This window comes from Alligator sinensis, unplaced genomic scaffold, assembly GCF_000455745.1.
Source record: "Alligator sinensis unplaced genomic scaffold, ASM45574v1 scaffold1841_1, whole genome shotgun sequence".
NCBI classification, from domain to species: Eukaryota; Metazoa; Chordata; order Crocodylia; family Alligatoridae; genus Alligator; species Alligator sinensis.
Window position 1 is genome coordinate 213161 of NW_005843034.1, and position 15018 is coordinate 228178.

At 43.3% G+C, this 15018-nt stretch overlaps 1 protein-coding gene across 5 annotated transcripts in view; it reads left to right on the forward strand.

Annotated features, from left to right (window-relative positions):
- Nucleotides 1–3332, forward strand: part of SLC25A16 (solute carrier family 25 member 16) — a 25650-nt gene extending 22318 nt beyond the window's left edge. For all 5 annotated transcript variants that reach the window (XM_025193239.1, XM_025193241.1, XM_006036851.3 and 2 more), the window contains one exon: nucleotides 1583–3332. In XM_025193239.1, coding sequence (XP_025049024.1) covers nucleotides 1583–1739 — 157 coding nt within the window. In that variant the 3' untranslated portion in view covers nucleotides 1740–3332. The remainder of the gene's footprint in view (nucleotides 1–1582) is intronic.
- Nucleotides 3333–15018: the final 11686 nt, after the last annotated feature.

Below are 15018 nucleotides of genomic sequence, written 5' to 3' on the forward strand. Positions count from 1 at the left end.
CTACCTGGCTGGGGTCACTTGAGCCCAGTTTCCCTCCTGCCCAGGCAGGGGGTCGGACTTGAAGATCTACAAGTTCCCTTCCGACCCTACTTCTATGATTCTATGACTTTCCCATTGCCTGCTGGTCCCCCTTGGCAAGTTTGTAGGTGGTCACCAGATCCCCTCTCAGCCTTCTTTTGTGGAGGCTGAACAGGTTTAGGTCCCGTAGCCTCTCCTCATAGGGGCTGCCCCCTGATCATGCGAGTGGCCCTTCTCTGTGCCCTCTCGATGCTATCCACATGCCTTCTGAAGTGTGGTGCCCAGAACTGGATGCAGTACTCCAACTGCAGCCTGACCAATGTCGCGTAGAGCGGGAGGATCACCTCCTTGGACCTGCTCGTGATGCATCTATGGATGCATGACAAGGTGCGGTTAGCCTTCCTGAGATATCCTATCCACGAGATATGGATAAAAGATCCATATCTGAGTATGATAAAAAGCTGTCATTCACACTTCACTTTCTGTGCTGTTTTTCCTGGTTGACTTTCTAGTATCCCCAATAATGGGAGACACTATGGTTCTAGTATCTTAGGCTTTTCCATAGTGTGGTAACTTTGGGTAGATGCAAAAGCTCCATAACATAACATCATCCTATTGAATTAATACTTTTCTTGAGATTTGTCATTTTGAATTTGCATTTGTACCAAACAAATTGAGGTCCACAGTTGCTGTACTCTTGGTAAGCATCATCTAGTTAATGTATTGCTTTTCAGCTGTCTATGAAAGACCCAATTACTAGTTTCAGTGGGCTCTTGTTTCCTGCATTAGCAGTAATTAACTATTTTAAAGAGACTAGTCTAATTAATATAGTTTTGGCAATTGTGTGTGGAGGAGTTCTAGTATTGAGAGACAGTAGTCATCATGTATAGCTTTGAGCATTTGGAGGAGCATGGAACATGTGTTTGGGAAGTAATTTCTTCAGGAGTAGGTGTGTTGAGAACTTAGATTTCTACTGTACTACTCTTTATTTTACCATTTATTTGCTAATAGTTGTATGCCTCCTTCAGTACTAAAGGAAAACAAACACTTAGCTGAAGATCAAATGCATATACTGCATTAATTATAAGCTAAAATGGTGTATCTGTGAAAACGGCACAGCTCTTTGTCGATGAGACTGTTATGTAAGCCTAGAAACTCATTGTTTAAGCAAGGTCTGAAATACACAAATTGCTTTAGAACTTGAGCCTTAAAGAAGTATGGCCACGTAATTAATCCACTTGTCTGGGATTCGGAACAGAGCTGTAATCTTGGCTTTGATACAGACTTCCTGTGTTAACTCTCTGATTTAAGTATCTTTCTTCTAAAATATAGATAATACTTTCCTACCTCTCAAAAGATTTGCCAGGTTATCAAATTTTTGAGGGGTCATGCAACTTACTTTTTATGCTAAGAAATTTCTAAAGAAAGATGTACACTTACACTTTAAAAAAATATTTTAAATATAACATAAATCATTAAATATAAATAACATAAAATAAAAAAATATTTTAAATATAACATAAAATGTGTTGAATAAAAGCTTGGGATCTTTTTGTCTTTCCAGTACAATGGTGCAGACACTGAAGTATGTATATCAAAACCATGGAATACGAAGAGGATTATACCGTGGTTTATCTCTGAATTATATTCGTTGTATTCCTTCACAGGCTGTGGCTTTTACCACATATGAACTTATGAAACAGTTCCTGCACCTCAACTAAAGTATTTTTTGTAAAGTACATTGTAAGACTGTGGCATGTGTCTACATGATATATTTCTGAGTAAATCACTTGAAATGGAATGTTTAATCTGTCACTGTGGAACTACTGGTATCTTAGTATTTTATTTTCCCAAAAAAACCAACATGGTGTAAATAAAACCTTTTGGAGTCAAAGCAGGAGACTGTCCAAAATTAACATTATCTTGCTATAATCAGCTCTCTGTACTTGAAACTTTAGGCTCCCTTAGGTTAATTATGTATCATTGTACATTTGTCATGGATATCGTGAAAGGAACTTTATAATTTTTTTAATACGGGTTTCAAAGTGACTGCTGTTTAGCTTTACTATGCCATTCCACAATTTTAATATTATTTATAATTGTGTTGCTTCTTGAGCTAAGCTAAAGAAAGAGAGAAAAGAATACACTTGATTTAATAAAATACAGTTAATTGAATTTTCAGGAAGCTGTTAAGTTCTATAACTTTGGCAGCCCTTAGTTTGTGTGGCTTTATTTTTATTGCACAAGTATTTTTTTGCATAGAATTAGATAATACTTTTATGCATCTCTTCAGGGTAAACATTTCAGTAAATATGAAAATCTTTTCAGCCACTGCAGTTAACATTGCTCATGTTCTTAAATACACCTCATTACTAATCTTGTGATTTGGAAGCCAGCGACTTTACCTATTGCCGTTTGTAAGCACTATTATGGTTAATATTGCTTACAGTAACAAATGGTAGGCAAAAGGTCTCTGAAAACAATTTAGTATGGGCCTAATCCTGCAAGGTATTTATATACCTTTTATAAAGTACTGACTGCCCTCTACTTTCTTTAATGGAGGCGGAGGGTACTCTACAGTTTTCAGTGTCAGCCCCTATACCCAGACTTGTTTATGTTGCAATGTGTGGGGGAAATATAGACAAAGCTGGGTGTGTTGTTGCATTTACTTTTTTGGGCATATGTACCATTTACATACTTAAAGGGTCAGAAAAACAAATGAAGGCTAAAGTGAAGTGTGTTCATAAATGCATTCTCTTTGTAGTATAGCATGCAACGTTCTGCAGTGCTGACTTATTTTTTTTTCCTGCTACGGTTGCTGTACATTTCACTGTAGCACATGGATGTGGTACCAGGTCTGTTAATAAGTTATAAATGTTCATACAATTTTGCTTTAAAAACACTTACTGTAGTCTTATAGATTTTCAGTTAAATTGTTTTACATTTACTTTAAGCGATGTAAGTTATTTATTTATTGTAATGAAATTAATAGTATCCTTTAGGAATTGGTTATATGGATATATAGTATCTGAACTATTGGTTACAAGAACAATATTGCGTATTTTAACAAATAGGTTAAAAACAGGAATCTGAGTTCATTCCTCCAATAATAGCTTTTTCTGGGATGGTTTCTTCCCTCCCCACCATTTTCTTAAAGTAAGTGTTTCCTTGCTATTTGACAATGTATTCAAGTGATATGTATATAGGTTTATTTTATTAAAAATCTGAGTAACAACTCAATACCTCTAATTTGTAATGTTATGATTTGCAGCTAATAAGTGCATGGTTTTGGAATTATATTGCTTATTTACCCGTGTAAATGAACTTAAAGTTGACATGCTTGATTTAATAGCAACTTCAATTAAACTTTTCCTCTGATCTTTAGTTTAAGTTAAAGGAAAACCTAAGCATAGTGCTTAAAGGAACTCTAATTCCAAAACTTACTAGTTTCATGCATAGACTTATTAGACTGACTTAATAGTTGGAAAAATGGTTCTTTGCAAGCTTTTGGGCACATATTGCATGTACTCAAAGAATCTATTCTGCCTATGTCCTTAGACCAGTGGTCACCAACCAGTGGATCTTGATCCACCGGTAGATCTCAGAGCCTCTTGCGGTAGATAGGAGGCTGGGGTGGGGGCTGAGTGCCCATGTGCATATACATGTGTGGCCCAGCCCAGCAGGTCTGTTGGTAGGGGAGAGAAGGGGCGGGGGCTGGATTGAGGCCCCCGCAGTGAGGGACAGTGCTGCAGAGACCGGAGCAGGGCTAAGTTGAGTGGGGCCCTGGCACAGTGGGACTTACATGCTGGGGGGTCGTGCCCCCAAATAATTTTTTCTCCCTGTGCCTTGATCTGCCCCTGCTTTCCCACCCGACAGACTTACCGGCTGGGCGGGGGGAAGGTGGTGGCAGCGCATGGTAGATCTTGGGTTGCTCTTAAATGCCAAAGGTTATCTCCTACTTAAAAAGGTTGGAGACCACTGTCTTAGACCAACACAGCTACAACCAAGAACCCTAATGCATAGACTTAAAATTTTAAGTTTGTAAAACCACTTTGCAAAGAGAGAATTTTTGAAATGCCAACTTTGTTGTCTTTGAACAGGTGAAATTAATAATTGGTCATGCAAATGTTTCTATCTGTGCTCTAGAATCCACACTTCCCATTTTTTTACTGCTGCATAATGCTTAACATGCAAGGCTTCTGTAGGTTTCATGTATTCTGTTACACCTGTGAAGCTCCTTTGTCTTCAGTAGACTTGCCCAGGTGTAAACAGAAGTTTTATTATGTTACAGCTGCACAAGATAAAATAGAATCCAAGACTCTCTGTTAGTAGTGTTGATTCTGCAGGATTAATAAGTAAATGTAAAAATGGTAACTAAAACATGCAGCTGGATTCTGGTTGGGTAAGATACTGCCATTTTGGCAGTATTAACCGTTCAGAATAAAAGTACATTTAAAAAACTACTGTAATAGTATAGCGAGTGCTCCTCCCAAGGGTGGTCACGATGCCCCCTAATGGCTGCTCAGCCTTTGCTAACCTGGCTTCCTTTTGGGCACTCTCCCCTCTACTGGCCTGCCATGCTTTGATGTTATTAACTTCTGAGGAAAGGAAGGCTATCCCAGGGCTTCCCAAGCTTGGTCTTACTCTTATGACCACAGGTGTCTATGATCATTGCCTTAAGGGCTAATTACATGGGCTCCATGTTCCCCAATACTCATGCCTTGCAGATAGCATGGTACAGGCTCCTAGCCCTACTCCTCGCCCCTTCTGGGCTATGGGCTTCTTGGCCCCCTTGGTCTCTGGCTGTGGTCCCTGACCTTCGGTCTCCCTAGATGGTGGCCCCACTCTTAGGCCAATTGAGATTTCCAGGCTTCCTGGCCCTGGCAGTCTCCGGCTGTATGGTCCTTGACCTTTTGGTCTTAGACCCTGCCTTCGCTCCTAGGCCAGTTGAGACCTTTGGGCCCCCCTTGTCCCTGCTGACAACTGCCCCTCCTGGGCTCCAGACATCTGGGCTCTCTGGCCTTGCTGACACACAGCCCTCTATCTGGGCTTGGGCCCTCTGGCCCCACTCTGCCCTTTGCTCAGGCTCCAGCCTCACTCCCAGACCTTCCTCATGCTCACCCTTCTCTGGGCACTTTCACTTCTGCCCATGCCAGGCTTCAGGCCCCAGGCCCTCTCTATTCCACCCCTCCTGGGCTCAGGCTCTCTTCTTCTGGGCCCTAGGCCCAGTTCCTCTGGCCCCTCTTTCTCTGTCCCTGGGCCAGCTGGGACCTCCTTGCCTCTCCTTAGTCCCTTCCACAAACCACCAGAGCTTACTCCCAGCTTAGATCTTAAGGCAGGAGCCTGGCTGTAGCCCTACTACCCAGGAGTTCCTGTCCCTGCAGTTCTCAGGACCAGACTTCCTGATCAGCTCAGACACTGGTTTTATATACATCAAGCCTGGTCCTCTTCTGGTCGTGTGATTTTTCTATTTGGCCCCTGCCACACCTGCAGGCTGCTTCTCCTTCAGCTTCTCTCTTCTTAAAGTGACAGACGCACCAAGTGCCCTGTCACAAACAGTTTAAGACAAATATATGTTTACTAGCCAACTGCCCATCAAGAATGATGGGGGGAGGGGGCTGGGATAGAGTACTGCCACCTAATGTTCCATGCTGCCACCATTCTGCCTCTTGCAGGGAGTGGGGCGGGGGAATCGAGGCCAGTGCAGCTTGCCTCAGCTCCCCCACCCCCTGTCCGGTCCTTGGCGCGGCTTGCAGAAAGCAGGGTGGGCTGGCCTCGGCTCCCCCGCCCCCTATCCAGTGCTCAGTGTGGCTTTGGAATCATGGTGGCGCTTGCAACTGATGGTCAAGAATGACGGCGTTGGGATGGTGTGCCTAACACCCAATGCTACCGCTATTCTGCCTCTTGCAAGGAGCGGGGCAGGGAGCCGAGGCCAACAGCACTGGCCTCGGCTCCCCCACCTTCTGTCCAGTCCTTGGTGCGGCTTCGGAATCATGGTGGTGCTCCCCCACGCTTGGAGCACTCTGACTGACTGTTTCTGTCAACCAATCAAAGCATGAATAAAGCTTTATGGAGTGACAGACTTGGGCTTTTATAATATTAGAATTCCTCTATAACCTAAACATTCTGGGCTTTTTAAATAAAGCCCTGCTATTTCTGAACGGGTTAGCCAGCTATATTTAATTGAGTTTGATTATTTTAAGTATTTTCAGTTAAAATTTGGGTACAGACCTATAAATCTATAATAGATTTTTTTTTTTTTAAAGCTTGCTTAACATTTTGGAACTTAAATGTATAAAATGGATATATTCTCTCATTTAAAAACCTCTAATAAATAAGGCAGAATTAGCCCTGTGATATTGATCCTGGATTAGGCCCATGATGGTTCTGTACAACTGACTACTCGGAGGAAGGGCAGAAGGAAAATTATCCAGTCTTTCTTGATGGAAGAAATGTACTCTTTCCTCTGACAACCCTTGACATGAGAACACTTCTGTAGCAGTGAAGTCCCTTTTTCCCTTAACCTCCCATGTTTTTGTTGTTTCTCTTTTCCTGAGCTCCATGTTTTTGAATGCCTTGGTCTTGGGTTTAAGCCAGAGAAAGTCCATGAGCTGGTTAGGTGGATCCAGCCAGAGTTGTAAGAGCACTTTGGTCAAATCAGTCAGTTTTCATGTTTCTCAGTTTTCCTCTGTGCATGCTTGCTAAGTAAAAATCTGGTGAAACTTTTTCACCCCAGGGTTTATTTTTAACAAGAAATTCCATTTTACACTTTCTATTAAATTTATGATGATAGGAATGGAAATTTATGATGATGGAAATGGAAACCCAGATGGTATTCTCGGTTTTAGAAGGCTTCTTAAGTAGCCTTTTATTGAAGTCAGAACCATACATCTTACACAGATTAACAAGCATAAAACTAATTTACACTTCCAAGATGCACTCAATTTGTATATTTGGTGTAATATTTCTACTCTGTTTAACATGTGGAGCTTAAAGAAAAGCCTTAAGAGATATATATGATTAAAACATAAGCTAGCTTCTATCTCATACCTTGATATTTAATACTTACACAGTATGAAACAATAATTGAAGACTATTTCTTTGATACTGGACTTGATGTTCTTTACATTTTTTCAAAATATTGAATCAATCCAGTTTCAGTTAAGTTACCTATTGCTTCAGTTCAGTTTGAGGCTGTTTTGGTATATAACTTACAGGAACCCACAAAACAATAAACATTTTGGTGTCTTTTTCGAAGTCAGCCTGTTTTTTGTTTCCAACCATATGCATGTCATATTTCACATGTCACAAACTGTTACTATCTTACATTTCCTTTCTAAGTCTTTTGGCTTTTGCATTTACTGTTTCAACCTTTTCTTTCTATTCCCAAGGGGTTCTACCTATGGAAAGAACTTTACTCACAATCCTAATTGTGGCAACATGTATGGTATTCTGTCTCTAATATTCTATTCTTGAACTACATCTATTTTAAGTTCTGTTCTCCACTGTTTATGTGGCAATAAAGTAATAGATCCAAAATCCTGACCAAATGGCAGTTTATACTACAGTGAAGTTTTGTAACTGAGTTTCTATTAAAGCATGGTTTTGTTCTACCTTTTGATATTAGCCTCAAAATTTGCAAACTTTTTTTCGTTGCCCTAAGTAAGAGGTTCCAGAATTTACATACTGAGTATTAGTATGCTCAAATACAAATCTGACGTTCTTTTGGTAAAAATTAGGAAGATGGAGAAAACCTATTTACTAGACTTTCTCAATTGGGATTTGAGTTGTGTGCCTTAATCCACAGTGAAACTCTGAAAATATCAGCCTATGGTTTTAGGGTTATTGGTTGTAGCTATGTTGGTCTAAGGACATAGGCAGACAAGGTTCTTTGGGTAGATGTGATATTTTATTATTTATTTTTCCAACTAATAACAGTTTCTTTGCCTCTGTGTTCTTGAATAGGGACCGGGACATCCCTCCTGCCAGAAAAAGGGACAATTTCGGGGATAGCTCCATCAGGCCTTAAGTCAGCACAGATGTAGTTAGGGAACTTCTGGAAGGGCTAGACATTTTTAAATCTGCAGGTCCAGATGCCCTCCACCCAAGGGTGTTGAGGGAGCTGGCAGGGGTCACTGCAGAGCCCTTGGCCCGGCTGTATGAGCATTCTGGTCATTTGGCCAGGTGCTGGGGATGGGAAACTAGCTAATGTGGTCCCCATTTTTAAGAAAAGGAAGACCCAAGTAACTATAGGCCCATAAGCCTCACCTCAGTTCTCGGGAAGATTTTGGAGAAAATCATCAAGGAGCATGTCTGTGGGGGCCAGCAGGGGGGATCGTGCTCAGGGGCAACCAGCATGTGTTCATCAAAGGCAGGTCCTGCCAGACCAACCTGATTACCTTTTATGACCAGGTAACTAAATCCCTGGATGATGGTGTCACTGGGGAACTTAGTCTTTCTAAACTTTAAGAAGGCCTTTGACGCTGTCTGTCACCCTATCCTCATCAATAAATTAAGTGACTCTGGCATTAATGCCTGCACGGTTGGATGGGTAAAAAATTGACTGATGGGGCACACCTAGAGAGTAGTGGTGGACAGGTTGTACTCTACCTGGTGAGATGTGAGCTTTGGGGTACCCCAGGGCTCGGTCCTCGGGCCCGCACTGTTTAACATCTTCATCAGCGACTTGGATGAGGGAGTGGAAAGCACGCTGTCCAAATTTGCTGATGACACTAAGATGTGGGGTGAGGTGGACACACTTGAAGGGAGAGAGAGGCTGTAACTAGATTTAGACAGACTACAAAAGTGGGCAGATGAGACTAGGATGGGGTTCAACATAGACAAATGCAGGGTGCTGCACCTTGGGAGAAGGAATCCACAGCGTATATACAGGCTGGGGAGTTACCCTCTTGAAAGCACAGAGGCGGAAAGTGATCTTGGAGTCATTATTGACTCCAAGGTGAACATGAGCCACCAATGCCAGACCACAGGCAGCAAGGCCAGCCATACCTTGTCATGCATCCAAAAATGCATCTCAAGCCAGTCCAGACAAGTGATACTCCCCTTCTATGTGACACTGGTCAGGCTGCAGTTGGGAGTACTGCGTCCAGTACTGGGTGCTGCACTTCAAAAGGGATGTGGCCAGCCTGGAGAGGGTTCAGAGGAGGGCCACCTGCTTAGTGAGAGGGCAGCAGGACAGGCCCTATGAGGAGAGACTGAGGGACCAGAATCTGTTCAGCCTCAGCAAGAGGAGGCTGAGGGGGGACCTGGTGGCTACCTACAAGCTCATCAGGGGAGATCAACAGCAAATAGGTAGAGCCCTTTTCTCCCCAGCACCACTTGGGGTGATGAGGAACAATGGTAATAAGCTGATGGAGAACAGGCTTAGGTTAGAGATCAGGAGGCAATATTTTACAGTTAGGGTGGCCAGAATCTGGAACCACCCTGTAGTTATTGGTTTTTTTGGGGTCAGGCTGTCTGGGATCTTGTGAACCCAGCCTTCATTCCTGCCTGTGGCAGGGGGGCAGAATCTGTTCAGGACTCTCCTAACCCTAGCTACTATGAAACTATTTAGTTAGTCTAATAAAAAATATTACATCTACCCAAAGAACCTTTTCAGCCTAGGAGTGTGAGCCTGAAGACGGCTGATGAGGCCGAACTGGGATTGACAAACTGTTGCAACTTGAGCATGTTTCCACAGGGGGGGGATGGCTTCAGGTTCTTGATTCAGTCCACAATACGCAGTTTCTGCTGTTCTGCTTTTCCATCTTCTGTTGTTCAAGAAATCCCAGGTACAGGGCCGTGCTCATCACAAGAGAGGAAGGAAAACCCCCCACAGTCCATACCAATCAGACCATGAAGTAAAATATATGGTGATTGCTCTGATCCTGACCGGAGGGGTGCATGACCCTGTACCCAGGAACCTCCAGCTTTGCTTTTATTAGGAAAATCAGCACATCCCAGTTGAAGTCCCTAGCCTTAGCTGTAGCCAGTACTCATTGCCTCTAGGGAGATTTTAAAACAGCCTGATACAGGTAGCAGAAAAAAGAGGGGGAGGAGAGCAACCAGCAAAGTTCAAAAAGCATAGGAAATACCTTTGGTAGATAGTAGGCATAGCTGTGCCTAGATCAGCTCTGATCAGTGGCTGTCCAACCTCTTGAACACTTCCAGTGATGGCAGGTCCACACCCTAGGCAGTTTATTTCACTGCCTCATTTCTATTGTTCTGCATTTTCAGTTTTTATTAAAAAAATAATTCTGGGAATTTTTCACGGTTTATTTTCCAAACATAAAACATTCCATCGCTGCTCCTGGGGCTGCAGCAGAAAGCTAAGTGGGGGGAGCTGTCCGTGGGTGTGGGGTGGGGCCACGGTTCTTGCTGCTATGCACACCCCAGGAGGGCTGTGGGCCAGAGAGCTGTGCCAGGCTCTCCCTGAGTAGGTGTGCCCTTGGATTTGCACACAGGACAAGAGCAGGCTGCTGCCTGCCCCAAGCGCTGGGAAGAGTTTGGTGCCACTGCTGGACCCAGCCAGCAGCAGCCTGCTCTCATCCTGTACGCAGATCTGAGGCCATGTGCCCCTTGGGAAGAGCCTAGTGCTGCCCTGCAGCCCTCCCGGGGGGCCACGTAGCAGCAAGTGCTGTGCCCCTGTGCCCCACACCCATTGACCGCTCCCCCAGCTTTGTTCCCTGCTGCAGTCTTGGGGGCACGTGCCAGGCTGCCCTGGCACTCGGAGGAGAGCAGGGAGTGGTGTGTGGCCAGATGTGGGGTGGCGGGACAGACCCAACCCTGGCACCAGCGCCTGCCCCACCTGGGATCAGAGCTGGGAACCCTGTGCCCCAGGCAGCGGCTTCAGCCATCTTCCCTCAGCTTCTGTGTGGCCAGCATCACTCCCCTCACCCCCCGTTCCATGTGTGGCTGCTGCCACCCTTCCCCCTGCCCCAATTGGATTTTACTGATTTACACTGAAAAACAGGTGTAAATCAGTAAAAAACCAATAACTTCAATAAAAAAAACTGGTAGCTTACTGGTGAAATTCATTAAAAACTGAAAATGCAGAACACTACTCACTTCTCACAGTGAAGTTTTCCCAGATTTCTAATGCAGATTTACATTGCTGCAACTTCAAGCCATTGGTCTATGTCCTCTTCTCTGTAGCAAGAGAGAAAAGGTGCTTTCCCGCTTCTTTATGGTATCATGTCCCCTCTTAAGAGCCTTTTCCACAAGCTGAACATACCAAGTTCCTTCAACTTCTCCTTGTATGACTTACCTTCCAAGCCCTTGATAATCTTCGTTGTCCAGCTCCGCATCCTAACAATAATGAGCAAAGGCAGCAGTGCTCTACTTACCCACAAGACTGGAAGGCTGTGTGGCACCAGTTTGGGTTGGATCCCAGCAATGGGATCAGTGTATAGGTGAGCCCCTGGGTGCTAGATCTGGCCATGTGCTGACCTGATCACTCATTCTGAACCCCTGGAGAGCCCCACAGGCCAGGTGACACTCTTCCACAGGCTAGTAGATGAACACCACGGAGCTAAGATTTTTTAAATGGACAGGATCATTCAGTACTTAGATTAGCTGTAATTGTCACATTTCCTGGCAAGGGAAGAGTAAGAGGCACAGGATAAGACCTGGATCTGGAGCTTGCTTATTAGATCAGACATCCTCTGCTGGCTCTTCAGGGTGGCACCTTACAGACTACCTTGTTCAAAGAGACATAAACTTTTGGAGGTGACAGCCCATCAGGAATTTGTTTGCAGTTAGTGCTGCCTGCATGATCCTGCCCTTCCTTAATAGTTTACTGTTTATTTTGATTATAAATTTTGGTCTGGGAAGAATAAGTCTTGCTATCTTGGCTAACACCTGACAGCTGGATATTTCCTAGTTAGTATCTTCTCTATTTTTTCTCTAGTATCTTCTAGAGAGTAGCATCTTCTCTGTTTTAGATAGTATCTATTCTGATGGTATTATAGTAGCCATAGTTTTGATTCTCCCTCTGAGTCTCCTTAAAATAAAATCCCTGCAGATGGATGGTATGCTATGCTAATACATATAAAATGAAGTCCACATAATTTTTGTAAAAAAAGATAATAGAGAAAAAGGTCTCTATGGAATAAAAAGTCTTATACGGCAAACAACAGTGATTTGGAGATTGGTTCCTGGATATTGGTTCCCTCATGCTAATGAATTTCAAAAAAGTATTTCAATACAGTTTCAGGTAGTATATCTACTGAGTCTATATATTATATTTTTACAACCATGTTCTTCATTTAAGACACATTTTTCTATCTCGTTGTGTAACGAAAATGTGCAGGTACAATGGGGGGGACGGGTGTAGGGAGGGAGGAGTTTTAAATTCTATCAAATGTAAAAATTAAAATTAAAGAAAAAAATATTTTTCTCTATTCTGCTGGAGTGCACCTGTAAATTTTTCCAGTTGATCTAATAAAAGGTATCACATCTACCCAAAGAACCTTGTCTGCCTATGTCTTTAGACCAGCATGACTACAACCAACAATCCTATGAATACCTGACAGTTCAATCCACAAATATTGCTAATCTGCAGTTCCATTTACAAATTACTAGAGATTTTGCATCTGGGAGCTGACTTAGATTAGCATAAGGTACATTTTAGGATTCTTTAGGGAACACGCAGTGGCCTTGTAAGGTGTCACCTTTCAAAACAAACAAACTTGCTACAAGCCATTACTCACAAACATCAGGTTTAGTAAGTATTTACCTTACTTTGCATCATTGGGAAGCTGTTTGCCAAAGTTCTCCTGCTAAGACTGCAGAGCCTTCTGGCCAGAGTCTACCCTGAGTCTCTTTGTGATTTCAAATCCAGTAGGTCTATGGTGGATATGGTATTTTCCTCGAGAGAGCTACAGGAAAAGTGCTGTGAACAAAGGAAATCTCTGTACAAAGTATTTGTTGATCTCACCAAAGCTTTTGAATTTGTCAGCAGTAATGGTTTGTTCCAAATCCAGAAGAAGATTAGCTGCCCTCCTAAGCTCCTGAGTATCATCAAGTCCTTCCATGTCAGTATGTGTGGAATGGTGCAGTTTGATAGGTCATATTTGGAAGAATTTGAAATCCGGTGTGGTGTCAAACAGGGCTGTGTCCTAGCTTGGATGCTTTTTGGGATTTTCGTTGCTGTTCTACTAAATATACATTTAGTGGCTCTTCAGAAGGACTATACCTTTGAACCACATCCAGTGGGAAACTCTTTAACCTCACTCGACTCAAAACAAAAACCCACGAAGTTCTTGTCTGTGAAATGCTCTTTGCCAATGATGCAACAATTGTTAGTCATTCAGAAACTGGGCTGCAGTCTCATGGACAGAGACGACCCGAGCAGGGTACAGGGCCCAGGGCAAATCAGCCTGTGTGGGGCCCTGCCCCCATACATGCTGGACACAAAGAAGTTAGCGGTGGATTTGGCGGTGGGGGAAGTGGGGAGTGCCAAGCAGTTGGATGCGAAGCTGGTGGCGGCAGCAGCAGGCAGATTCGCCATGGCCATTCCACCCAGCTCCATGGGGGCCCCCCAAAGTGCGGGGCCCAGGACGGTCTCCCCAATTAGCCCCCCAGGGACGGCCCTGCTTAGGGTCAATGATGAGATAGAGGAGTCATCAGGAGCAGGTAAAATAAGATGGTACTCGGCATGCTGGCACAAGCGCAAGTGAATTTGTATATGCAAATTACAGAAGGGTTTGTTTGTTGCTCACTGGACTCCTCAGTCACTCAAGAAGCTGTGATGGTACCCTTTAACTCACCGAAGGCACAATCTCCATGGTCTCCTAAGACCGGTGGCTGTCAATGAGGAGAAGTATTTTGGGGTTTAGGATCTAATGTGTTTCCCATTTCATCAGATAGTTAAGAAAGATGCAAGGCTAAATTCTGCTATTACACTGATAGCAGCATGTCTTTATTGATTGCAGTCTCCAGAAAGACACCAAGATCCATGTCTGCAATGCAGTTATCATCTCCACACTCCTTTACTGATGTGGAACATGGGTGACCTACTGTTATCTCAAGAGCATGGAGAGGTATCAGCAATGATATGTCCGGAAAATCCTCCACATCAAATGGTAAGATCTCTGCACGAACAGCTGCATCCTTGCTGAAGCCAATGTTACCAGTATTGAGTTGGTGATCCTCAAGCACCAGCTTCATTGTACTGGATATTTGACTCCTGACTCCCAAAACAAGTGCTCTACTCCAAGCTTAGTTGAAGCCTGAAAGCTCAAGGTGGCCAGAGAAAATGCTCTACGGACACATTGAAGGCATACCTCAAGAAAATGTTCACTGACCTAAAGAACTTGGAGGAGCTGGTTGCCAGTTGACTTCAATGGTATCACCACCTCAACCAACTGGCAGCCTATTTCGAAGTAAAGTTTCTTGCCCTTAAAGCAGAGAAGGAAGAGTGAAGGAAGGAAAAGGAAAGGAATCTCAGCCTAAACCCTACTCTTCTCTGTGGAAAGACCTGCAACTTCAGTGGACAGATGTGTGGCTTGAGGATTGGACTCTTAAATCAACTAAAGACTCATCAGTGAGCCATGGTAAAGGTCATCTTTGAATCAAGGGATTGCCATCACCGATTATGCTAATTTACTTACATACATTTTGCCCCATGGAAATAAAAGTAATGGAGCTAAATGTGATCTCCCAAACCTCTTTTAAATTATTTTGACTTAAATTATAATGAGAGCTCTTAGAACTAGTAAACTTTTTAAAGCAGTGGCCTTTTGCCCAAAAATCATGGGGTCAGGGGGAGGGAGAAAGTATCCCTGCAACTTCTACTAAGATTCCATTTCACACTATGTAAACTGTATTTTGGAGCAACCTACAACATTCAACATGTCATAATCTTTCCTGAGAGGGGATTTAAGAAAAATAACTTTTATTCTCTATTGTTAAGATTACAGCTTCAGCTGAATAGCAAATTCCATGTATAAGTCAATAAAAAATATCTGTTTGGCAAACTGGAAAAGGTCACGTGAATGA